Source organism: Xenopus laevis, chromosome 2L, assembly GCF_017654675.1.
Source record: "Xenopus laevis strain J_2021 chromosome 2L, Xenopus_laevis_v10.1, whole genome shotgun sequence".
NCBI classification, from domain to species: Eukaryota; Metazoa; Chordata; class Amphibia; order Anura; family Pipidae; genus Xenopus; species Xenopus laevis.
In genome coordinates, this window is record NC_054373.1 from 49,021,402 (window position 1) to 49,049,057 (window position 27,656).

The 27,656-nt window shown below is 44.5% G+C and overlaps 1 protein-coding gene across 4 annotated transcripts in view; it reads right to left on the reverse strand.

The window, feature by feature from the left end:
• Positions 1-5,445: 5,445 nt before the first annotated feature.
• The window catches only part of LOC121399896 (coiled-coil domain-containing protein 92-like), a 29,578-nt gene continuing 7,367 nt past the window's right edge, over positions 5,446-27,656 (reverse strand). The window contains exons 3-4 of one of the 4 annotated variants that reach the window (XR_005965319.1): positions 21,481-21,528; positions 5,446-5,458 (exon numbers count right to left, since the gene is read on the reverse strand). Coding sequence is in view for 2 of the 4 variants with exons in the window: in XM_041581849.1 (XP_041437783.1) it covers positions 12,663-12,805; positions 21,481-21,528 (191 nt within the window). In the remaining 2 variants the exon portion in view is untranslated. Of the gene's footprint in view, positions 5,459-12,132; positions 12,806-12,873; positions 13,120-21,480; positions 21,529-27,656 lie in introns of those variants that run through there. The other 3 variants (XM_041581849.1, XM_041581848.1, XR_005965320.1) reach the window with 3 other exon arrangements.

Here is a 27,656-nt window from a genome sequence, read left to right on the forward strand (position 1 = left end):
ATAACAGAGGGTTTATCTTTTAAGTTGGAGGTTGAGCAGGAGGGTAGCTCGATGGTACAGATTAGTGATAACCGGTGTCACATTTTCTGCAGTGTGAAGCTTCTCGTGTATTCTTCCTGTCCAGAACTAGCAGCCTGATATGTCCCTTTAGAGCATGGTGTCCAACAGTAGGAAACCACCACGCAGTTGTCGCTGGCTCAACAGTTCTTATCGTGGACACATTATTAAATATACTTGGTCACATTCTGGGGGGCGTGACTTTACCGCAGATGGTAGGAACAAGACATGTCTTCTCTGCTCTCACGAATCTCAACTGATCCATGTCACTGGAAAACCGTCTGTCTCCACATGACAAAACGAAACCTGTTCGAAGTCATAAATACCTTTCTTCACTGAAGGATCGGCGGCCACAAGAAAGTCGAGGGCAAAAGTATGAGGCTGTAAACTGGATAAAGATTTATGTGCGGCTAGATCAGTGACACCACCTCAGGTAGGCCACACGCGACAACGCCTCACAAGTCTCCGGAACTCATGCAGTAACCTACCCTGCTAGAATGTCCTCGACACAGTACAATTTCGCTATAACCGATGATTGAGTAGGGGTGAACGACATAACCCATCGAGTCGCCACGGAGGTACAGGAATAGATCTGTCGTTGCTTAAACCCTGTACCTCTGTATCAACACACACTACCTACCTCGTCAAGACCTCCAAAAGGGCGCGCAGCGGAGGCGCAGATCCGATGGAGGACTTTCTGACTTGAGGATGTAACAGGAGATCACCCGAGATTCCATCCGACTTGCGAACTCTCCCCAAATCAACTGCTTGCAACTGCAGGACCAGAGCGGATGATTCTAGAAGGGAGACAGAACCAATATCAGGAATAGCTTGGCATTCCGGAAGGGCAGGAGCGACTTGCGCCCAAGAGCTGTTATCTGGAAAAAACTAATCCCAGAGACGACGTCGGCAATCGGGCACTATCCGAGCTATTTCCTAGTGAGACGTGCACACAGAATACCAGCGAGGAAATACCCCCGGGTCTCACCACCGACCTGATTGCTGACCATCTGACCTACCACGAGCAACCAAGGCACTCATAATGAGACAAACTGCGCATAGCGCGCGCACTGGCTGTAGACAGATGCAAATACTCATGTTTATTCCAGACTACAACTGAGAGAATTCATGTCAGCAGAGCAGAATTCAAACAGCAGTAAGAGAGACTGCGTGACAAGGGTTACAGGTATTCCACCCATATGCCTGGCAACGCTTCACCTATTGATGGAAGCACAAGATTTTTCTACCTCTCCCCCCAAGAAGCCATGGACGGCTTAAAAGACGCTAGGCAATCCATCAAGGGAATCATCCATAGAACCTCACCGCGCTCAGGAATGTGACTGACCTGCGCGGGATCCGAGGAAAACCCGTGGGGCCGAGGTGTCAGTGGGCCCTCATGCTGCTAAACTTTTGTCTATTTTCATGGCCATTCCTATTTCATGAGGACACAAGAGGCTAAATAGCATGAGAATAATTGAATTATGAGTATAAAAGAACAATCAGACATAGAGAATAGAGAGATGAAGGAATATTAGTCTAAGATGTGGGTCTAAGGTCTTTATGGGTGGCCCTGGTTAAGGTTTTTGGGTGGGCCACTGAATGGTTCACAGTGCCGCACAGTTAACCTATTTATTGAAAACCGCATTTTAGTAAACAGGAGGGATCCTCACACTCACGGAGGTGTCACCAAGGGACTTATTGTGTTATTAACAAAACGGTCTCAGATCCTAAACACCAAGAGATTATTTGCAAGTTACAAGGTATGGTGAGGGAGGGAAAACTGACTCTTTACTTTATGAGGGTCCAAAATGAATAACTATGATTTGCATATAATGATACACTAAAAGCATTATAAGCTATTGTTCCAAACTTGCATACTGTGGTGGTTTTATTGTTACGAGATGGTTCTGCGTGATCCAAGCAGATGGCTGGCAAAGTTTGTCCAGTTAAGGTTCCACATGGCTTACCAAGTTTAACAGGGGTGAGTTTTGGGTTATTGTGGTTTCTACTACTATTATATACTATTTCCCTCCTCCTCCTATTACCTTCCTTACTACAGCAATTGGCAAATCTGAAGGTTTACACAACTAAAGTAATGGCAAATGGAACATTGTGTCATGGAACATTAGAGCCTTTAAAGACAAAAAGTCAGTCGGGCTCTGTTTTCACTGCCCTCATAGCATAGTTGGAAACTGGCGCAAAAAGCAGCCCGGGCAAAAAAAGCAAAGGCAGCCCATTATGTAAACAAGCACACACAGAAACACAACAAACACACGACACTACAAATAGACACACACCATAGAGACACACACAATAGAGACACACATCCAAATAGAAAAAATCAGAACACACACACGAGACACACATCAGACAACACAACACACAACACCAATACACACAACACCAATACAGCAGACACACACACAGACAGACTTATTTTCCAAGAATCTTTTATACCTCCCACCCATAGCACGCACACACACTAGTGTCCATTTTCTCGTTTCCCTCTGATTCATTTGTATGGTTAATGTTCGAGCAACATTGGTGGTTCAGTGGGAGCATGGCATTCAGAAGATCTGTAAAGCTTCCTTCTTGCTCCTGGGTCAGAACGCAAGCGTTTGTGCTGCTTGTGTTGGCTCCTCTTCAACAGGATTCGCAGAAGGATAGACGTGAGCACCATAAGCCTGAAGCCAGTAAAGAGCAATCGATACTGAGCGCAGAGCTTTAAACCACCCCCTGATCCACCTGATCGCTGCGGTCCCACTGACATGGCCCCCGGGTTTTTCCCGTTTTGGGGGCCCCCTTACAAGTTTTACCGGCCAAAAGACAAAGGTTGCCCCACAAAATAATCTGATCTGGCAGTCGCGCATCTGATAGGCCGACGGCGGCCCACTTAAATACAGGGCAGAGGAGGCCTCTCTGGCATTTACATGCCCGAGCCCAAACAGATTGACCGTCCGGGCCTGCCTAAGCAGTGGTCCCCAGCGATCTGTCCCAACCGTGCGTGTTTACAGAAATTACCATTGCGCACTGTTTATGCACGCAAGGTGACCAAAGATGGGATTCGAGACCCCTATGGCTTTGCCCCAGTGCAAAAATATGCTGAGAAGGTTCCCAGACGTCAAAAAGGTATGGGGAGGAGAACAAAGACAGTGACCCCTCCCCCCCCAATAAGTTGTGGGATGTCTTTAAGTGGTTGGCTCCGGGTGTGAACTTATCAGTCAATCAATACAGTTAAGGGCTAGAAACAGGTCTGGAGCGTCGGCCATGACGATGGCAACCGTGGACGGAGGCAAGAAGCAACCCAGGCGGAGGTAGAATCACTAGCCATTCAGATCAGGAAATCTACGGCAGTTGACAGGACTTTTGCATGGCTAAGGAGGAAATTATGGTTCCTGATCTGCCTTCTGCTGGGCGTAAAATGAAAATCGACTGGAGGCGGCACACGGAGCGCTTTAGGTTTTACGAAGTCGCCACCGTTAATTGCCTCACGAGGAACTGGCAGGGGAAGGGCAGATCGGGAAGATTAGTCGCGCGAAGAAGAGAAGATTTGTTTGATCTGGCGACTAATATCCGAATCTGCCCATGGTGCAGACCTTACACTTGGGGGACCGCTTCCTCTTACATCTGTTGGGAAGGGTCAACATCATAAAATGGCGTTCCTTCCCAAAATATCTGTATGCATTTTTAAACTCTCCAAGCCGCAATTCGGCAAGTATAAAAGTAACAATCATTGACTCAAGACAAACACTTATATGGCCATTTTTTATGGAACAATTAAAAACTTCCAGTGATCTCCTTGGCCACAATTATGCCCCTCTGGATGGGAGGCGGTTGGGCTTTACCAATTTATATCACTATTATCTGGCGGCTCAGCTAAATTCTCAACTGGTGGCTTATCCAGACGCTGGATCTCCTAATGTCTTAACTTCAGCGCAAGGTTTCTAGGCCCTTTGCCTAAAGTCCTAAGAAATTGTATACATAGGGAGACCAATGGATTACCAGAATCTCCCCGATCTTGGATGAAGGTGCGTACATAGCATGACAGCTCACTGAAAAGACTGTCAATAAGAGTCCGCCATACTTACACCAACATTCAGGGCCGCCATCGAGAAATCACGGGGCCCGCACCAACAAATTTTCGGGGCCCCCCCTCACGACACCTCCCTAAACGCCCCTAACCACGCCCTCACCTTAACCATGCCCCCTCACCACAAAGGTCACATTCACAAACCGATGGTGGCCCTGCAGTATGGGCTCAGGGGCCCTGTAGTATGCGGCTCTGGGGCCCGCAGTATGGGCCCAGGGCCCTAGTATGGGGCCCAGGGGCCCTATGCCCTGCAGTATGGGGCCCATGGGCCCTGCATTATGGGGCCTGCAGTATGGGGCCCTGCAGTATGGGCCCATGGGTATGGGCCCAGGGGCCCTGCAGTATGGGCCCTTGCAGTATGGGGCCCAGGGGCCTGCCAGTATGGGGCCCAGGGGCCCTGCAGTATGGGGCTCAGGCCCTGCAGTATGGGGCCCAGGGCCCTGCAGTATGGGGTTCAGGGCCCTGCAGTATGGGCTCAGGGGCTACATTGGTGGCTCAGGCTACATTGCTGGTCAGGCTACATTGGTGGCTCAGGGCTACATTGGTGGCTCAGGGGCTACATTGGTGGCCTCAGGGGCTACATTGTGGCTCAGGGACTTACCTGCTTGTGCCTGGCGTCTTCTTCCTTCCTCCAGGGAGGGTATTCCTCTCGTCGTCTTCCCGTTCCGTCATCGCTGTCTCCAGGAATGCACGTCCTCCTCCAGCGACCGTCCCTCCGATCTTTCTGACGGCAAGGCGGCGGCTTAAATAGCAGTTGCGCCCCGTTGCGTACTGGACGTCACGCGTACGCACGGGACCGGCAGCTCTGTGGGGGAAAAATGCAGGGCAGAAGTCAAGGTCGCGGCCGGGCCCCCTGGAAGCGGGGAACATCCACCGGGCCCCGGGAGGGACTGTCCCCCAGTGCACCCCCTGATGGCGGCTCCTGCCAACATTACCACTGTGGATGAATTCTAATTTGCCACACTTTCGTACTTCTGAAGCTATGCGATACTGGGGAGAGAAGAAGGTTAAATATCCTGGGGGATATTGTGGTGAATTCAATTTGTGGATATGACAGTCCTAAGGGATAATATAAATGTACCACAGTTACCCATGTACAGGTACCTACAATGAGGCATATTTTTTGGGGCGCAGTTTGGGCCTGGGGGATTTGACTCTAGTGGAGCTTCCAATATTGGCACAATTGGGAAAAGAGGATACCCCTAAGATGGTCCTCAGTTCTATACTCACGGATCCAATCTACTGACCCAGCTCAGTTCCAAACTGTTTTCAGTAGGTGGCAGCAGGACATCCCTGGTCCTGAATGCAGATCTGTGGGAGGAAGCCACTGATAAGTTATATCAGTTTATTATCAGCGCAAGGGATAGTTGATTCAATAAAATTTCTTCTGAGAATTTATTTAACCCTGAATAGACTACACTGAATGGGACAAATTCCCTAGCTCTGTGCAAGAGGTGTGGAGATAGAGATGGGTCCTATTGGCACATGGTATGGCATGCCCTATGATGCAGAGGTACTGGGCTAAGATAACAAAAGCACTTAGTGGATACACTAACCCTCCCCTCCCATTCATTTCCCGGAGATATGTTTGCTGGGATTGATAGATGACCTATTGGCATACAAATCATCAAAGAACACTGATTAGGTCCCTTCTCTTTTATGCCAAAAAGCTGATAGTGATGTGATGGATGGCCCCCATAACGCCAAAGAAACGAGCCTGGCTAGAATACATTAATAAAATGTTATGGCGTTCTTGGTTAGAGGCACACCTACAAATGTTTCCATGATATAAACATAGAAATAAATGAGATTTCATGTGATGCTTTAATGAAAATATCAATAACATATGTGTCACGGTCGGCACCCTAAACCAGAACTAGTGCCAAGCTCCCTTGTCTCGGCTCGGCTTCACTAGTAGTGTGACCGCCTTTGGCTTCGGGAGGAGCCCTCAGCGTACTCAGATGCCACCTGGACTTTACGAGAGGAGCAAGGCGAAGAGTTCTGGCAAGCAAAGGGGCACGACAGTTGTTAAAGTCAGTTGAGGCCGAAGGTCGCAGTACAATAGGATAAGGCAGATTCGTGGTCAGACTGGCCGGGTCGAGGCAGGCAGAGAGCTAGGATCGTCAGGAAGGCAAAGGGTCAAAACCGGGTAATCAATCAGATGAGGCAGAATCGGAGTCAAATAACAGGCAGAGGTCAAACCAGGATGTCAAACAGGAGGGAGAAGCAGAATCAAGGTCGGTTTTCAGGCAAAGGTCAGGTTCCAGAAATCAGAGTAGTCAGACAGCCAGGCAGGGGTCAAAACAGGAAAACAGAATCAGGTTTGAGCAGAATAGCAAGAGCTAACAGCACCAGGAAACAATTCCTATCATGGGACACTGAATTACACACGAAAGCCCCTTTAAATAGTATTTGAATTTCGCGCCACTGCGCGCTGACGTCATCATGTCAGTGTAAGGACAAAGGCCTCAGAGGTAGTGAGGACCAAGGGAGGAGGTAGCAAAAGTCCAAGTTCGCAGTACAGATAAGGATGAGACAAAAGAATGGTCAAACAGGCAACGATATCAGTCCAGGCAGAAGAGGTTCAAAGTCGAGGAATCCAGGCAAGAGGTCGGTACACAATAAGCAAGAATATCAGAAGAACACACCCAGGAATAGCAAGCTAAGACCTATAATTGGGCACTGATGACTTCCAGAGTTCCTTCTTATAGGCCCAGGTTTGGCGCCAATTTTGGACGCATCGGCGTCATAACGTGTGCGCGGACGCGCTGACGTCAGCGACCGACGCGCTGACGTGTGCGACCGACGCCGGCGCCGATTATTGACGCTGACGCCCATTCCGTCGCCGGCGACCAATCAGAGTGCGGGAAGAGGTGGGCGTCATCCGGCTGCGTCCGCGAGGAACCAGGAAGCCACCATCTTGGACGCCATCTTGGTCACCATTTTGGAATCCTGACTCAGACTCCATTACAGTACCCCCCTCCCTAGGGGGGGCCTCAGGACCACCTGGGTTAGAAGGAAACTGCCGATGAAATTTTTGGACCAGGAGAGGAGCATGGACATCTGCACATCTTACACAGGAGCACTCCTCAGGGCCGAACCCCTTCCATTCAATGAGGTATTGTAGGGTGCCCCTCGAAATTTGGGAGTCCAGGATTCTCTTTACCTCGAATTCTTGATGATCGTCAACCATGACAGGAGCTGAGGAGGAAGAAGAAGAAGAAGAAGTACCTGCAGGTTTGAGCAAGGAGACATGGAAGACGTTTGGAATCCGCATTTCCGAGGGAAGTTGTAAACGGACAGCCACCGGATTGATGATCTCAGAGATGGAGAAGGGACCAATAAACTTGGGACCAAGTTTCGGAGAGGGGATTTTGAGACGAATGTTCCGGGTGGATAGCCAAACCTTGTCACCAGGTGCATACAGAGGGGAAGGGATTCTTCTTTGATCCGCGAATCTTTTCTGGACCAAGGAACTTTTCTCCAGATTGATAACCGTGGCGTGCCAGATGGCTGACATGTGAGCAGCTTGGTCATTGGCGGCAGGGACATTGGTGAGTAATAAGTCCTGAGGAAAAGCCAAAGGGTTAAGACCATACATACAGAAGAAAGGGGATTTTTCAGAAGACACGTGTAAGGCATTGTTATGTGCGAATTCAGCCCACGGAAGCAGATCCGCCCAGTCGTCTTGGCACAAAGATACGTGGCATCGAAGAAACTGTTCAAGGGCCTGGTTAACCCTCTCTGCTGCTCCATTAGACTGTGGGTGGTATGAAAGAAAATTGAAGAGAAACACCAAGGGCTTTACACAGGGACCTCCAAAACTTGGAAACAAATTGAGAACCACGGTCAGAGACAATTTCGGCAGGGAAACCATGGAGGCGGAAAATGTGTTTAATAAATAATGAAGAAAGTTCAGGAGCCGAGGGGAGTTTCCGAAGAGGAGTGAAATGTGCGACTTTACTGAATCTGTCAATTACTACCCAAATAACAGTGTAACCAGAGGAGTTAGGGAGGTCCACGATGAAGTCCATAGATAGGTGAGTCCATGGGCGAGAAGGAATGGGTAGTGGTAAGAGTAACCCCTTGGGAGGGGAACGTCCAGACTTGGATATGGCACATACAGAGCAAGAAGAAACAAAGTCTTTGACATCCTTTCTTAGGGAAGGCCACCATACAAGGCGAGACAGAAGTTCAGTGGTTTTTCTGATCCCAGGATGCCCGGCCTGCTTGGAGCTGTGGGACTGAACCAGAAGGGAATGACGAAGTTCAGGAGGGACAAAGGCAACACCAGGAGGGGTTCCTACAGGAGCAGAAGATTGAACTGATAATAACTGGGAGGCCAAGGATGGAAATAGAGCAGCGATGATCTTTGTGGGAGGTACAATGGATTCTGGTTCAACGGAAGAGAGATCTTCAAGAAGAAAGCTTCTGGAAAGAGCGTCTGCCTTCTTGTTTCTAGCACCAGGCCGAAAAGTTAGAATGAAATTAAAACGAGAGAAGAATAGTGCCCACCTGGCCTGACGAGGGTTGAGGCGTTTGAGTGACTGGATATATTCAAGATTTTTATGGTCTGTATAGATGGTCACAGGGACGGAAGACCCCTCCAACAAATGTCTCCATTCTTCTAAGGCAAGTTTTACGGCCAGTAACTCACGATTTCCAACATCATAATTTTGTTCAGAAGAGGTGAATTTCTTAGAAAAGAAAGCACAAGGATGTAGTTTTCCATCAGTAGACGCTCTTTGGGACAAAATTGCTCCTGCACCGACATCTGAGGCATCAACTTCAATGAAGAATGGCTGGAATGGTTCAGGGTGTCTGAGAATGGGGGCAGAAGAAAAAGAAGTTTTAAGATCCTTGAATGCTTCCAAAGCTGAAGGTGGCCAATGCTGAGGCTTACCCCCTTTTCGGATAAGCGAGAGAATGGGAGCAATTTTGGAAGAAAACCCCTTGATAAATTGTCTATAATAGTTAGCAAAGCCAATAAATCTTTGGATAGCTTTGATACTGGTGGGGAGAGGCCAGTCCTGGATAGCGGAGATCTTGGCAGGATCCATTCTGAAACCCTGTTGGGAAATGATGTAACCAAGGAAAGAGATGGACGATACTTCAAAAGAACACTTCTCCAACTTGGCAAATAGGTTATTTCTCCGCAGACGGGAAAGGACCTCTTGGACTTGAAGACGATGCTCAGCAAGGTTCCTGGAAAAAATAAGGATATCGTCCAAGTATACCACCACATATTGGCCCAGTAAATCCCTGAAAATGTCATTTACAAATTCTTGGAAGACCGCGGGGGCGTTACAGAGACCGAATGGCATTACTAGATATTCATAATGCCCGTCACGGGTGTTGAATGCGGTCTTCCATTCATCTCCCTCTCTGACCCGGATTAAATTATAAGCCCCACGAAGATCCAACTTGGTGAAAAGACAAGCCCCTTTGAGTTGGTCGAACAGTTCGGAGATGAGAGGAAGGGGATAACGGTTTTTAATTGTGATTTTATTTAAACCTCTATAATCAATGCAGGGCCGCAAACTTCCATCTTTTTTCTCTACAAAGAAGAAGCCGGCTCCAGCCGGGGAAGAGGAAGGACGAATAAAGCCCCTTTGCAGATTCTCTTGAATGTATTCCTTCATGGCACAGGTTTCAGAAGGAGAAAGCGGATAGGTGCGACCCCTGGGGGGCATGGTTCCAGGAAGAAGTTCGATGGGGCAATCATAGGGACGATGGGGAGGCAGGACTTCGGAAGACTTTTTATTGAAGACATCAGAGAAGGCTTGATAAACAAAGGGCAAAGAAGAATTAGAAGACACAGATGAAACTTTAATGATGGATTTGGTGGGTAAACAATTTTGTTGGCAGAAGGAACTCCATCGGGAGATCTGAGACGAAGCCCAGTCTATTACTGGGTTATGAATATTCAACCAGGGCAAACCAAGTACAATGGGAGTAGAAGGACAATCGATCAAAAGAAAGGACAGTCTTTCAAGGTGCATGGATCCCACAATAACGGAAAGTTCATCGGTGGAGTGGGAAATTGTAGCAGAGGATAATGGACGATCATCAATCGCCAAAGCACGAAGAGGAACAGCCAGAGATCGCAGGGGAATGGAGTAGTTTTCAGCGAAGACTTTATCCATGAAATTCCCAGCTGCACCGGAATCAAGGAAAGCTTCAGAAGAAATCGTCTGGGTTCCAAAACGAATCTGCACAGGAAGGAGGAAGTGTTGAGCAGAAGAATGGGGAGAGGGACCAATTCCACCCAGGTAAGTCTCCCCAGTCTTACCTAGGTGTTGGCGTTTCCCGGCTTCACTGGGCACTCATAGGCGAAGTGGGATTTTCCACCACAATAGAGGCAAAGTCCAGCAGCCCTTCTCCGAAGCTTTTCCTGTTCGGTCAGACGAGCCCGTCCGATCTGCATCGGTTCTTCCGAAGGCAGGGAAGAAGAAGCAGGAGTCGCAGGATCTGGAGAAGACAAGGTGGAAGCCGGATTGGGAAGGAAGGGTCTTTGGAAACGAGGAGCCAGAGTAGGTTGGAACCTGTGGAATCTCTTGGTTGGGGAGCGCTCTCTGTCGAGTTCAGCTTGAAACTCCCTCTGCCGAGTATCTACCTTTATGGCCAGGGCGACTAGATCTTCCCAACGGGATGGAATTTCCCTGGACACCAGATCAGTCTTTATGCGTATCGCCAGGCCGTTGTAAAAGGCAGCGTGATACCCGTCATTATTCCACGAAGTCTCTGCAACCAGGGTGCGGAATTCAATGGCGTACTCCGAGACCGAGCGAGTTCCCTGTTGAAGATGGAACAGGCGTGCGGAGGAAGCAGTGGCGCGACCCGGAGCATCAAAGACCACTCGAAGTTCACGAACGAAGACTCTAGCATTATCGATAATGGGATCCTCCTTCTCCCATAGAGGTGAAGCCCACTCCAATGCCTTTCCTTGCAGACGGGAGAATATGAAGCCCACCTTGGCACGTTCAGAAACGAATTGGCTGGGTTAGAGTGCAAAGTGGACCTCGCACTGGTTGATAAACCCACGGCAAGCTGCAGGGTCACCACTGTAGAGTGGGGGAGCCGGAATGCGGGGCTCGGAGACGTGAAGCGGAGTCACAGGTACAGGTGCAGGAACAGGATCAGCGGGGGTTAGAGCCGACAACTTAGCAAGTATTGTTTCCAGAGCCTGACCAAAATGAGACTGCTGTACCTCATAGGACTGCATCCGGGAAGCCAGACCAGGAAGCGCTCCACCGACATCAGGCGGCGCTGGATTCTCCTCCGAAGGGTCCATGGCCCAATTATAATGTAAGGCCAAAGGCCTCAGAGGTAGTGAGGACCAAGGGAGGAGGTAGCAAAAGTCCAAGTTCGCAGTACAGATAAGGATGAGACAAAAGAATGGTCAAACAGGCAACGATATCAGTCCAGGCAGAAGAGGTTCAAAGTCGAGGAATCCAGGCAAGAGGTCGGTACACAATAAGCAAGAATATCAGAAGAACACACCCAGGAATAGCAAGCTAAGACCTATAATTGGGCACTGATGACTTCCCAGAGTTCCTTCTTATAGGCCCAGGTTTGGCGCCAATTTTGGACGCATCGGCGTCATAACGTGTGCGCGGACGCGCTGACGTCAGCGACCGACGCGCTGATGTGTGCGACCGACGCCGGCGCCGATTATTGACGCCGACGCCCATTCCGTCGCCGGCGACCAATCAGAGTGCGGGAAGAGGTGGGCGTCATCCGGCTGCGTCCGCGAGGAACCAGGAAGCCACCATCTTGGACGCCATCTTGGTCACCATTTTGGAATCCTGACTCAGACTCCATTACAGTCAGTGCGTATGCGCACAAAATCCTAGACCGGCGCAACCTGATGAACCGAAGGACGCGGCGGGCGTCCCCGCCGAGGGGGCGGCAGGCATCCCTGCCGTCCCCCCACTATACCACCAGGGTAAGATCTCCTTCCAATATGGTTGGTCACAACCACTGCTGTATACATTTCCCCTCCCCCCTTCCTCTTTTCCTCTGTATCCCCCTCCGTGTTGAAAATTCAATAAAAAAAGAATACCTGTTAGAAAATACTGTTACATCTAAGTTCTTGCAGGTTAACTAGTGCAACCACTGCCATTATCTGCTTATTATGTTTCCAAGCCTCTCTTATGTCAGTGATACATGGCTTTCAAATTAAACAGCAGATTTTATCTTCACTCCCCACAGCAGTGTTCATGTTAATGCATCTTTGGAATAAGGGTTTTGTTTATGTAAATATACAGTGAAACACATTTATGCTTTGTGTGTATACTTCATAGATTCTATTTGATTCCATTAAAAGTGCCACAAGTGACCAAACGATCATTAAAGGTAGTAAATGTCAGTCTAGATACATTTTATTTGCTTAGTGACCCCAAACCACAAGTCTTTTGAGTAAGAACTACTATTTTGGCTCTGTATTACTTTTCATTGCTTTTTTTACCTGTATTGAGTTAAAGAACATGGAACATCTCCATGGAAGGACATGCTAATTACTGTAGTTAAGGCCAGAGATCCTCATTTTATAAAATCTCACCACCACAAAGCAGTTTTCTGCTGGGCAGGCCGCGGCCATCTTTCCCCAGATTCCCTGCGCAAGTTCAGACTTGGTGAATGTCATGCTCTGCATTGCTGTACCACAAGAAGCAGGAAAAAAGAAGAAGAGGAGAAAATGGAAGGATGAAGGCGGGTTGGTCAAATACAGGTCACATCAGTTTACAGAGTATTTTTTCCTTACAGAACATGTGGACTGTTGTTAAGGGTGTTCATTACCCATAGCAACCAAATGTCAGTAAACTTGCCTGAAATCCCCTGGCAATATATGTTGCTTTGTAAAATGATAGGGCTCTGTTGACCACTTCCATCCATCCAAGGTTCTGCTGTCACTGGAGGTATCTATGCCAAGTGTTAGTTGCAGGGCTAGGTTCTGTTGTCTGAACAATTACCTTAGATACAAAGGCAAATACCTGGGACCAGTACTTGAAAATGTATGGTTAGCACCATATAAAAATATATAAATTTTAATTTGTTCAAGCTTGTCTTTGGCTGATACCATTCAAAGTCGGAGATGCTTCAATATTGTAGCCCAATTACTTTCAATTAAGGGAGGTATATCTGCCAACCAGTTTAGGTCCATCAACTGAAAACATGCCGCATACTTGAACTGGCAGTACCTAAAACATATGTTGGGAGTTACACTTTCTGTAATAAGCAATTGGTCTAAATGGAGGAAATACTGTTTGCATTTGATCCCTAATCGGACCCACCACTGAAAGTCTGAAAACCATTTAAGTGCTGGAGACCAGGCTTCACCAGAGTGGAGTGTTGGGAGAGTAGATTGAATCTCCTTTAGGTGGCAGGAGTTTTTTGTGGTCCAAGCCTTCAATGTAGTGATCATAGAAGTGGTTATGGTTTGGTGTACCTCCCTGACCTCTTATCGCAGAGCTCTTAGAGCAGTGACACACCAGGAGATTAATCTCTAGCGATAAGTCGCTGCTTCTCTGGGCAACTAATCTCCTGCACTCTCCAGTAAAAAGCTTACCCATAGGCAATAATGTGAATCGCTGCTGGTAAAACCCATGTGTCGCTCCAGTCTCCCAAAAAAAAGTTTTACAGAGTAGCAGCTCTGGTGGCATCAAGGAACACCAGCTAGGTGGGAAAAGTTGGTTTAATTTATTGGGGAGTGCCTAACATTTTGCCACCCCCTTCTAGTGAATTAGTATTTCCTTGTTTTTCTAACTCCTTAAAATGTTGGGTCACCTGCAGCTCATTATGCTATTGCAATGGCTTTTGGTCACCTTGTCTTTATAAGCCATCTCCAATAGTCATCACCAGATTCAGTGGTATCATTTTCAGCAGACCCTGCTACCATAGGGAGGCCTGGGGGCCCAGAAAGCACTCACATTACTCCTTTCAGCCTGTACCCATTTCATCCTATCCATTTACTCATGAGTGTAGGAGAGAGAGGGTTGCTTTAATGGAGGTTTTTTATTTTGCAGAAAGGCCCAGAAAAATAAAGTAATTTTAATTTCTATAAAGGCTCAAGGGTGGCCCTATGAAAGCTGCCACTCTAGGTACAGGCCCTCAATAGAAACTACTGCCTGCCAAATAGAAGTAATCAGGCCTGGACTGGGAGTCAAAATAGGCCCTGCAATTCCAAGTACACAGAGGCCCAAACAGCCCCCTACCAGCCCACTATATGGTAACTTTTTATGGAACCATACAGCAGCCCTTCTGGCATTTGCCAGAACCACAGATTGCCAGTCCGGGCCTGGAAGTAATGCAAATGATGTTGGGAGCCTGATTCCTTGTACCTGGGAAGTGGTCATGAGGTAGAGATTGATTTTAAAAACTGAAACCTCAGCATTTTCCTTCATCTATCCCACATGATGCCATGCAACAGTCTTCAATAAATAAAGTAACCCACCAAAGGCATCTGAATGGAATTTTTTGGCATTTAAGTAGTACCAGGGCTGAAAATTGGGTTGCAACCTGGCTGACATGATGCTTGATGCCAATCTTATTACAAGGGAATTAACATAAAAATATAGGGTTTTCTTTTCAGAAAAGGTGGCAACCCTAAATAAGAGATGATTTGTAGGAAAATGAATTTATTGGCAAAGTGTAGAAATTAGCCATGCCCCCTTACTGCACTGTAAAGCACCCTCACACATACAAATAAGAAGCTAAGGACTGACATGCTTTCAAAGGCCTTACATAAACTTTAAGTATGTTATAGATGGATCTTAGGCAACTTTTCGGTTAATAATTATTTATTTTTCATATGGTTTTATAAAATATTGTCATCATATGCTGGCTCTTTCTGGCCAATGCCCACAACCAAAAACAGTGAGGCTTAAAATTTTATGATTATTCCTAACTGTTGTAGCTTATATTTCTATTATTATTATATTATTACATACAGTACATGATCTCAGATGTGGAAAATGATGTTTATAAACATTAGAAAAATTAAATTAATGGCTGTGTATGTTCAACATAAACATTTTAAAATATTTTGTATCTTGCATTAATAAAAATGATTAGGTTATTTTTTTCTACTTTTCTATGGTTTTTCTTAAAGGGGTTGTTCACCTTTGAATTAACTTTCAGTATGATGTAGACTGCTCTCCCGTTTGCAGTTTTATCAGTCTGGTTGCTAGAGTACAAATTACCCTAGCAAGCATGCATCGATTTGAATAAGAGTGTAATAAAAATACCTGTGCAGCGGGGTCGCCCAGCCGCGACATCGGCGGGGACGCCCACCGCATGGTCTGGTGCCGGCACCATCTTGACTTTCTAAAGGGTGCGCGCACGCCTCTGTGTTTCTTAAAGGGGCAGGTGCGCTGGCGTGATGACACCAGCGCGCAATGGCGCCAAATTCAAACTGTACAAATAGGGGGTAAAAAACTTTCAGAGTTTAGAACTGGTTTCTAGTGGTTTCCTGAGCCTTGTGCATCCGATCTGTTCTGTATCTAGTCTGTTTGATTACCCGTGTTTGACCCAGCCTGTTCCTGACTATTCTGCATTCTGTATCCTGACCCTTGCCTGCCTACGACAACTCTTCCTGCTTAACCCCTTGTCTGACAACCCGGTTTGACCCATGCCTGCCTGACGATTCTCGATATCTGCCTGCCTCGACCCAGCCTGCTCCATTTGTACCGTGACCTTCGGCCCAAAATACTCTGCTAACAGCCGTGCCCCTTTGCCAGCCAAAACATCTCGCCTTGCACCTCTCGTTAAGTCCAGGTGGCACCCAAGTATGCTGCGGGCTCCTCCCGAAGCCCAACGGTGGTCACACTCCTGGCGAAGCCGAGCCGAGACAGGGTGCTTGGCACTTGTTCTGGTATTGGGTGCCGGTCGTGACATTATCATGGGCCCATGGAGGACGATGGTCACAAAGCTGCTGCTGCCTCTGCTACACCATCTCCTCCAACTTCCACTGAGATGTTGCTCACTACCTTGCTGCAACGTATGGAGGAGCAAAAGCAGAACTACTTGCTTCAAGGATTCCACAATCTGACCCGCCAGTTGGGGCCTTCGCAGCAGTCGCCTAATCCTGTTCCTGCATCTCCTGTGGGTTCTTCTGCCAATTGGGGTAACTCAACTAAACCCCATGAACCCAAAATTGTGTTCCCTGAGAAATTCAGTGGGGATCGCACTAAATTTTTTGTCTTTAAAGAGGCATGCAAGTTATACCTTAGTTTTTTCCCTCACTCATTCCAATCTGGTGAGAAGAAAGTAAGGTTCGTTATGACCCTGCTTTTGGGTGACCCCCAAATTTGGGCCCTCAGGCTGCCTTCCTCTGACCCTGCTCGTTATTCCCTAGACACTTTCTTTAACAACATGGCAATTCTCTACGATGACCCGGATCGTGCATCTTCTGCCGATACCGCGATTTGTAAGTTGAAGGGAAAAGGGATGCGGAGGTGTACTGCACCGAATTCCGTCGGTGGGCAGTGGAGACTGGGTGGAACGATTTGGCTCTATGGAGTCAATTCCGTTTGGGGTTATCTGATTCAGTAAAGGATAGTCTGGTTAATTAACCCCTACCTTCTTTTTTTTTGTAACTTGAAGTTTTTATTGGATAAAGTCAAATACACATCATTTGCATGTAAAAGTCAATAGTCATTGTGGGTACACACAGTGTCCCTGGTACAATTCTTAATAATGACATGTATAAAAAGATCACATTGTATTATCCATTTTCAAATATATGTAGCTTGTGTTCAATAAACATGAATATAACATAAAAAACAACTGGTCTGCCTGCTGCTGTTATCTTTTCTTTAAACGAATTACCCTCGCCTGATCAGGAAATCCTAACAGGTAATGGTTCCCTTCCCTCTTGAAACTCCAGGATGGATCTAAGTTTTTCTACTTAGAGCCCAGACCCTATGTGGGACATATCAAAAGTATGTATCCAGTTCACATAACCCTTCTCACATATCTACAGGCTTCCCTAAAAGCTCATATGGGGCCCAGATGGCCAAAAATTTGGGCGTTTTATTTTGAATGTGTGCTATAGTACTCTCAAAGTTCATGTTCACCATAAGTTTTCTATGTAGTTCTAACATAGTGGGGATTGTCGCTGATTTCCATTTTGCTGCTATCATGATACGTGCCACTGTCAATATATGGTTTACCAGCTTTTGTGAGGTATGTGATATCCCTCGCATGGGTCTTCCCAACAGGTGGGTTACCGGGTCTTTCCCAAGTTCAGTACATGTGACTTTAGTTATTAGTTCGTGTACCTCATCCCAATATCTATCTAGTTTTGGGCATGACCAGAGTAAGTGCATTAACGTCCCCGTTGCATCACAACCTCTCCAGCACTGATTCGAGATACTTGGGTTGATTTTGTTCAGTTTTTTAGGAGTCATATACCAATGCATTATTACTTTATATACATTTTCTTTTTGTTTCATACATGTCACTCCTGACTTAGCATTACTCCATATAGCCTCCCAGTCCTCCAGTTCTAAGGGACCGTCCAATTCTTGTTCCCAATACGACATATATTTATGATTTGGAGGTGTGGTAGCTGGCAAGGAGTTTAATATCTTATAAATATTTGATAAAAGAGCCTTTTGTGGCCAGCCCCCTTTCATAAGGCTCTCAAAAGGAGATAAGATTACTGTACGTTTCTGTGCCAGAAAACAGGATATAAAGTGTCGAACCTGAAGGAATTCAAAAAATCTTATTGGGATTTCGGGTGTTTTGGCTTGCAGGTCTCCGAACTGGAGAACATGGGAGGCAACCCTAGTGAGTACATCATACTCTTTAAAAAGACCTTTTGCTCCCCAATTTCCATACAGTGAGGCCTGAGTGCCTGGCTTGAATTTAGGATTTTGCAGAAATGGTGTCATCAAAGAGAAGGGTGAAATTAGGCCCTGTTTACTCTTCACTCGATACCATGTGGTAAGGGTAGATTTGGAAGTTTCCAATATGGTCTTAGGAAGTATCGGATAAGGGTCTGTATTCCATATTAGTGCTCCCATGTGTGTCTGGTTTAGGAGAGAGTTTTCGATTCTTGCCCAGAGTGGCCCGATTTCATGTTGAGACCAGGCTGACAGCCATCGCAAATGTGCAGCATCATGGTATTTATGTATGGAGGGAACCCCCAAGCCCCCTTGCAATTTGGCACTCGTAAGAACAGTTTTGGAAAGCCTATGTCGCTTATTTCCCCAAATGAATCTATGGAATGATAGTTGAATATCTGAAAGGATCTTAGAAGGGACCAGAACCGGGAGGGTCTAACCCCTACCTTCTAACCTGGATGGTCTCATGTCCCTCGCCATCCAGGTAGATAGAAGGCAAAGGGAGAGAAGGGGTGAGAGGAGTGCAAACTTCTCTGGGGTTACTAATATAAGGTCTAATGTGGTGACCAATGTAAAATTTCCTAACCCCTCAGTGCCTTTGCCTCAGGAGGAGCCTATGCAACTAGGCATATCTCATTTAACTCCTGAGGAAAAGGTACGCAGGCATTCCCTAGGTCTTTGCATGTACTGTGGTGAAAAGGGACATTTTCTGAACCAATATGCTAAGAGGACGGGAAACTCCGAAGCCTAAATGGAGAAGGGGAGCTCCATTTGCAGGAGTTTCCTCTCCCCAATTTGCCTCTAAGGTTTTGTTGCCAGTTAAACTAACTTGGCCTACGGGCTCTGTCAAACTGTCCGCATTTGTGGATTCAGGGGTGGAGGGTAACTTTTTGGATGCAGCTTTTGCAGCTAAATACAAAATTCCGTTAGTTGCTCTTAATCCCCCCATGAGAATTTTGGCTGTAGACAAGAGACCCTTAGGGTCAGGTGTGGTTTCTCAAAAGACCATAACCCTTTCTCTGTGTGTCAACAATCTGCATTGTGACTAGATAGCTTTGTACCTCATAGAGGGAGCTTCCTCTCCTCTTATTTTAGGGTTACCATGGCTCCAGAGGCATAACCCTCTGATTGACTGGGTCACAAGGGAGGTTACTCAATGGAGTTCCAAGTGTGGTGGGGTCTGCTTTCCCTCTTTCATAGCTACTACTTCCCTTGAAGGTTTACTTGCTGCTTACACAGAATATGCTGATGTTTTCTCCAAAAAAGCCGCTGAGACCTTACCTCCACACCGGCAGTATGACTGCCCCATTGATCTAATTCCTGGGTCTACTCCCCCTCGGGGTAGAACTTATCCTCTTTCCTTGCCCGAAGCCCACGCAATGAAGGAATATATTAAGGAAAATCTGGAGAGGGGATTCATCAAGCCTTCTATTTCCCTTGCGGGGGCAGGTTTATTTTTTGTGAGTAAAAAATATGGTGGTCTTCGTCCCTGTATCGATTACAGGGGTCTCAACAAGATCACCATAGAGAATCGATACCCTCTACCTTTAATTTCTGAGCTGTTTGATCAGGTTAAGGATGCTAAAATCGATACCAAGCTAGATATTAGGGGGGGGCTTATAATCTGATACGTATCAAGGAGGGGGATGAGTGGAAAACAGCGTTTAACACCAGGGACGGCCACTATGAGTACCTTGTTATGCCATTTGGTCTCTGTAACGCCCCCGCAGTGTTCCAGGAGTTTGTCAATGACATCTTCCGGGACCTGCTGGGGATATTCGTGGTGGTCTACCTAGACGATATTCTAATTTTCTCTTCCAACATGTTTGAACATCGAAAACATGTGTGTGAGGTCTTGCGTAGACTAAGGGAGAATAACCTTTATGCAAAACTAGAGAAATGCACTTTTGAGGTTTCTTCTGTTCAATTCTTGGGGTTGAATATTTCCAGCAAGGGTCTAGAAATGGATCCAGGCAAGGTGAGAGCAGTCCTGGATTGGACCAAGCCCCCTTCGTTACGTGCAACCCAAAGGTTTCTTGGTTTTGCTAATTATTATCGCCAATTTATCAAGATTTTTTCACTCATTGTTGCCCCCATTACCAATCTGACTAAGAAAGGAGCTGACCCCAGTATTTGGCCTCCTGAAGCTGTACTAGCTTTTGATCTTCTTAAAAAAGAATTCAGCTCAGCCCCTATCCTACGTCACCCTGACACTGCACTACCTTTTATTGTAGAGGTTGACGCTTCTGAGGTGGGAGCTGGGGCAATCCTTTCTCAAAGGCACCCGACTACCAACAAATTGCATCCCTGTGCTTTCTTCTCCAGGAAGTTTTCATCTGCCGAGGTGAATTATGATATAGGTAACAGGGAGTTGTTGGCAGTCAAGTGGGCCTTTGAGGAATGGCGGCACCTCCTTGAGGGTGCAAAACATGTTGTGAACAGCTGCCTGTAATAAAGCCCAGAAATTCTGCTCAGCAGGGACAAAGGTAAGAAATGTATCAATTAAATGTATCCATTTAGAACAGTTTACAGGATCGGCGACCCCCCCTCCCAGAGCTGCTTCAGAAGGAGAGAAATGACAATTTACACTTCAATATTAGAAAAACCGTCACACATAGAAAATAGAAAGTCATTGGAAAAAGTGGTTATTTCTGGTGATCTATCTGAAACCAACTAGTTGTTTGAAGGTGAACAACCCCTTTAATAAATCTGCTCCTTAATGTATGGAGATCCAAATTACTGAAAAAACTCTTATCTGGAAAACTCTAGGTCCCCAGCATTCTGGAAAACAGGTCCCATACCTGTATATTTTTTAGCCTCCCAGTGGATCTGTTAGGGGTTGTGTAAAATGTAATTGAGCAAAAGGGTAAATGTGGGGTTTTTTTCAATTTAAACTACAATGTACCCATTTATCTCACTGACCATCATCCCTCCGCCATTCAAAAGTTTGGACCCTGGTCTGATACACTAATAAGGTGTGAGTGTCCCATCTGGGGTATAAATGCCAGCATAAAAGTAACATTCAGAGCCAGAACTAGAAGTAGGCAGAAGAGGCACCTGCCTAGGTCACAACTATGAGGAGGGGGGTGATGGCCAGGTAACTTCTGAAGAGTCTTCTGCCTACTCCTATTCCAGGCTCTCTTGCTGCCGCTCCCCCCATTTGTCACCGAGCTCTCCCCCCATGCACAATGTCACTGTGAATGCACATGGGGGTAGAAGGCCGGCAGGGTTGCCTAGGGTATTCAGTTGGCTTGGCCCACCTTTGGTACCATTGCTTAATAGGCTTATGCTCAGCGATGCCATTCTTTTGTTTCTTGTACAGCAAAACAACGTGTATGATCTCTGAAACAGTATAATGCAAACACTGCTAAAAACTGAAAGTGAACAAAGAAGATGAACATTTGGGGGTCTATTTACTGAACTCCCCTTACTTCTTGGGATGTTCTAAGCATTTCAAAAAGATTACCAAAGTTCAAGCTACAATACCTTGCTGTGAAAGCTCTACTTGCTGTGATTCCAGCTCCATGGTGAGTTCTAGGAGAAGAAAATACAAAAAATATCCATTAGACAAGGAGATATGGAGATGACTCCACACACACAAGCTAGCATTAACAGTGTTGTATGGAAGATTAAACATGGTGAGGTTTCACTAGTTAGGGAAAGGGAGGTTACAAGCAGGCACAAATAGCATCCATATAATAAAGTATATCATGAGGATCAACAAAAGCTATATACTGTACACACAATTATAACAAAGTAAGGCAACATGCCCACTCATCCTAAAGCGCCTTCATTTATTTAGCAGCTTCCACTCTATTCTATCCATCATTAGACCTGATAGTTTAACAAACAAATCATCAGCATCACACAAAGTAGACCAACTTGGCCAGTAAAAATCCAGATGTAGGAAGCTTCAAGCACAGAACAGACAACAGCTTTGAATAGCAGAAACATTCAGGTATATATATATCAAGTGGTTGGCAAAATGTACGCAGAATCCTGAATGCAAATAAACTGGAGGTTAAACTCTCCTGAAAATATAGTCAATCAATAGACATTTCTAATAGCTATTTCCCATTCTCGTTTAGTTTGCCCTCAGAGACTAACATTTCAAGGAAGACAGACTCAAAATAATACTGTCAAAATGCTATCAATTGTACAGTTAATCCATTTGTCACGTCTGCCTGTGGCACTGAAGTCGATTTGCTTGTTGAGCTCGGTCTACTGGTAGTGATCTAAATATATGCATTCTGTGACGGGAACAATTTCACTGACTGGAAGTATGCTTCTGACATGCACTACTCGATTCGAATTCGATTAATGTTTAATAACACCCCCCTTCAACATTTCCACCATGGATTGTAAATGCTCTCAGAATTTAGATATATGGTCAAGTGTGTGCACAAAAGTTCTTGCTTCGCATTTACAGTCAAGATGGCGAGACCCAGTTCTGGGAGGTCAGAGTAAAGAAATAAATCTGTTTATAATACACAGGAGCCATGAATGTCCTGTAAATTATATCTTTTGAAATGATACTTATTGATGTCACCAGCTATAGTCGGTGCTTAGTGATGTCATTTGTGTATTTTAATAGATAATGTTGTAAAACATGGGGATATTAAATATCACCTCTAAGTTCAATGCCTTCAGCCTCTCCCCCTTGGTATGGTCGTGGAATTCTTCAGTGGCTAATCCTCATATTATACAATAAATGGAATATTAATTACTATATAATATTGTACTGCATTCTGGCGGTATATTTGCTGTAGCTATAAAGTACACCAGGTCTTTTCAACAACACCAAAGTGTATTGGTTCAAAACCCTGAGGTTTCAGTCACTGAGAATGTGACCTTTTTCACAGTCAGTGACCAAAACATTGAGTTTTTAAAATGCTGCAACGTGTAAAATAACTATGCATTACTGTCATTTGTTTGTTTCTCTTATGGCATACTATATCTATCTATCTATCTATCTATCTATCTATCTATCTATCTATCTATCTATCTATCTATCTATCTAAGAATAAGAAGATTAATACAATGACATATTATACAGAATGTATAACTTACAATGAATCTGGTATGCTTCTGACCTGAGGTTTTTCGTACAAGACATCTTTCTGTAATTTGAATCAGCATATATTGTCTACCAAAAAAAATCTTAAAACAAAATAAACCCAATAGTATTATTTGCCCACCAGTATGGATTTGTGTAGTTTAGCTTGGATCAAGTACACATGCTGTTTTATTATTACATAGAAAAGGCAAATCATTTTTTAAATATTAGAATTATTTGCTTAAAATTAGGAGCTTTCTCTATAATGGGTTTCCAGATGGGGATCCCATACCTTTATATATAAATGTATTTTTCTGCATTGTCTTCTAATCTTTAACTACATAGTTTAAAATAAAAGGAAGCTTAAAAAAATAAACTGGACCCTTTTCATGTAAATGGGTGTATTTCACTTCTAGTATCCAATATGATATATATATATATATATATATATATATATATATATATATATACACACACACACACACACACACACACACACACACACACACGCACAGACACAGAGTATGAAGAGCAGCGCACTCACCTCCTAGAAAAAGGCAAAAAAGCCCAGGTGCTGCCGCAAAAAAATAATGTCAGCATAAAGAACACAGAGCACTCATGGGACTTAATTTATGTGTAAAGCTTGAATTTACCATTAAAGCTTTGCACACAAATTTAGTCCCATGAGTGTTCTGTGTTCTTTATGCTTATATGCTTATATATATATATATATATATATATATATATATATTGCACTTCCTGAAGACGGCTCATGTTGAAGAGTCGAAACATTGACTAAAAATCACTATTTTGTTTTCTAATGAAAGCCCTGTGAGTGCGGTTCATTTTTGTATACATATATATTTTATGTGATTTTACTTATGTCACTGGGTGATTGCTCTGATAGGGTGAGCACAGCTGTTCATTTCTGCAGGAAAGCTGCACTGGGAGTATCGCTGTAACATGCTTATCTGTATTTATTATTACATAGCCTATTATACGCAGTTCTTTATGCACAGCCGGCTGTTCTCTCAGTTTACAATCTAAATGTGGAAGGGGAAAACATTTTTTTACTTCCATGGTTTCTTACAAAAAGTCATGTGATTTCCCTCCCCGTCCCTAATTTGCATATACAAATTAGGATTCGGTTCGGATGGGCAGGAGGATTCGGCCGAATCCTGCTGAATAAGACCGAATACTGGCCGAATCCCAAACCGAATCCTGGATTCGGTGCATCCCTAATTATGGTGTCTAACATGCACCTCTGACTCTGACGTTGCAGAAGCCTAAATATTTGTTTTTATACTGATAATTTTTTTTATGCTTGTGTTGGTACAGATAATTTTTTTCCAGGCAATATTTTTGTGGAAGATTTGTCCTTTTTGAGTATGCTGTATAGTAAACTCTGAACTCACATTTTATAGTAAACAATGATAAACAGGATTTCCACTATACAGACCATAAAACAACCAGCACACTCATTATCAAAGCATAACGTTAAGGGGCAAATTCATGAAGGGTCGAATATCGAGGGTTAATTAACCCTCGATATTCAACTGGGGAATGAAAATCCTTCGACTTCGAATATCAAAGTATTTTGCCAAATCGAATGATTGGATGATTTAATCCAACGATCGAAGGATTATCCTTCGACCAAAAAAAGTTAGGCAAGCCTATGGGGACCTTCCCCATAGGCTAAGATTGGGTTCGGTAGCTTTTAGGTGGCGAACTAGGGGGTCGAAGTTTTTTCTTAAAGAGACAGTACTTCGACTATCAAATGGTCGAATAGTCGAACGATTTTTAGTTCGAATCGTTCGATTCGAAGTCGAAGTAGCCCATTCGATGGATTGAAGTAGCCAAAAAAAAACTTCGAAATTCAACGTTTTTTTTCTTCTATTCCTTCACTCGAAGTTAATGAATTGGCTCCTTAGATACTTATATATGTCAGAAATAAATTGGTGATTAATATACAGTGAAACCTCAATTTTACATTCTCTTCTTTCAAGTTTCCCCCCACCTTAAACAGTTTTTTGTGGTCACACCAATATATAATGCATTTCCATGATTTTAAACCCTTTTTTCTGGTCTCCAAAAAAATAGGAAATGGGGGTTCTACTATATTCCCATATAATACAGTGGGAAATGGCAGTTGGTGGCCCACCAGCCTATCCCAGCATTGGTGCAAAACAACTATCAGCATATTGATAGTACTAAGCCATGTTAAACAAATGATTAGCAGGGAGAACACATGGACAGGTCATTAATACTAACAGCCAAAGTTTGGCAAAGCTCCAGAGAGTAAAACGCCTGTTGTCAGCTCGAAACCATAACGATTAACATGAAATCAATAAGAAGTCAACCAGATAATAATCAGCCTGTGTGCATGGTTTCCTCACATCAGCTCACCAGTCATCCATCACATATACCATTCCCACCTACTTTTGCATTGCAGGTTTATCAGAACATACATAACAGCATTACCTATTCTGGAACAGGGAAAATAAAGCTGTTGTACATTTCAGTTGTACAGAGGCCAATTACGGCATTAGACTTTTTCCTAGTGTCAACTTGCACTGGGTTTCATGGCTGCAGTACAGGTATAGGATCTATTATCTAAAAAACATTATATATTATGGTTACAGAACCAGAGTTCTATTAAAGCAAACAAATCTTATATTCTGTAACTAATTCCTCTTACTTACAATAGTGAAGCCTTTATGGATTTTTGGACTAATGTGCCTGTGATGAACAAAAGTCAAAGAGTACCCAGTAACATAGCGTGGAAACTAGATAGAGCCACTTATTCTTCAATAAAGCTAATGTTGATCCAGGAAAAAAGGTCAAGCTTAGAACTAGTTCCAAGAACTGAAGCATAACTGATTTTTTTCCAATTCGCAAAAGTAGGAGTAGAGGCGGCATTGCTAGAGATGGACTGAGGATAAAACTCTGCTGAGATTGAGGCTGTCAAGCCGTTGCTCTTGAACAGTGATCCCCAACCAGTGACTCATGAGCAACATGTTGCTCACCAATCCCTCAGATGTTGCTCTCAGTGGCCTCAAAGCAGGTGCTAATTTTTGAATTTGGTTGCATAAAAACAGATTTACTGCCAAACAGAACCTCCTGTTGGCTACCAGTCCACATATGGGCCAACCACAGCCCTTATTTGGCACCCCAGGAACTTTTTTCATGCTTATGTTGCTCTTCAACTTTTTTTCCATTCCATGTAGCTCATGGGTAGAAAAGGTAAGGGACAGCTCTAGAATATAAAATAATTTCTATATTTACATCATCATTTGAGGCATAAAATTGCTTTGGGTAAATCTATGAACACTGGTCAGGGAATTTCAGTTACTGGCATTTACGCAGGCATTGTAATAGCAGATTTGGAACTGAAAAAGCAGCTAGAAAGACATTGCTCAACTTAAGGGTTTTTGGAGCAGCCTGAATCTAGATAATGTCAAAAACCTTACAAACCCCATAGTGGTGGCCATATTTATTGAAGCAATACATCAAACACGCTATAAAAGAAACTGAAATGTGCTCACCTGCACCTCAAATAGTCGTGGCATGACAAACACGTCTAGCAACTGTGAGACCTATTGCTTCATGTCATATGGAGAATGGGTCGCAGACTGCTGAGCTAATGGAAAGACCTAGGATCACCATCTGCTTTACCCAGTTATTGACTGCAGATGGAAATTATTACTGTTTCCAATGACAACAGGACTTTAACTTGGGACTTGTGCCAAACTGAGTATCTTGGAATATGTTAGGGGGTCTTCCTACTAATTATTCATGCGTGTGTGTTTGCACTATTATTATGCTGCTTTTTGCTTCTGACAGATATACGAAAGGGATAAGAGGTTTGTGGGCTATCAATGTTCTCTATTAGTGTTCCATAAGAAAAGGAAGGGTTATCGCTGAGGGTTTCTAATAATTTAATTGACACCAAAAGGGGGAACAGCATTTTCACCTCATACATTTGGCTTATAAATACTAGTCACATTAATAATGTATTTACACCATGTACACAGGCTTATTTATTTATTTTTTCTTTCTGGTCCAACACAGGATGGTTTTTATACGTGCCACATGAACCCTGTATTATTTTATGCCCAGATGACAGGCTGTACAGGATCTTCTTGCAGTAGACTTGGTGTATGTTTTTCCTTGCTTTTATTTACTAAACTGTGTCAAGACTGAATTCTCACACTATCTTTTAAAGGGGTGTTTTACCTTTAAGATAACTTTTAGTATGTTATTGAATGGCTAATTCTAAACAACTTTTCAACTGGCCTTCATTTTTTATTTATTTTTTGCCTTTTTTATTCTGACTCCTTCCAGCTCTCAAATGGGGGCCACTGACCCCACCAAAAAACTAATGTTCTGTAAGGCTACGATTTATTGTTATTGCTACTAGGGATGCACCGGATCCAGGATTCGGTTTGGAATTCGGCCAAGATTCTGCATTTTCACCAGAATTCATGTGCCTGGCTGATCCGAATCCGAAAAATGACGTGGCTAATTGCTACTTTGTATTACTCTTCTTTCTATTCAGATCCTCTCCTATTCATATCCCCAGTCTCATTTTCAAATCAATGCATGG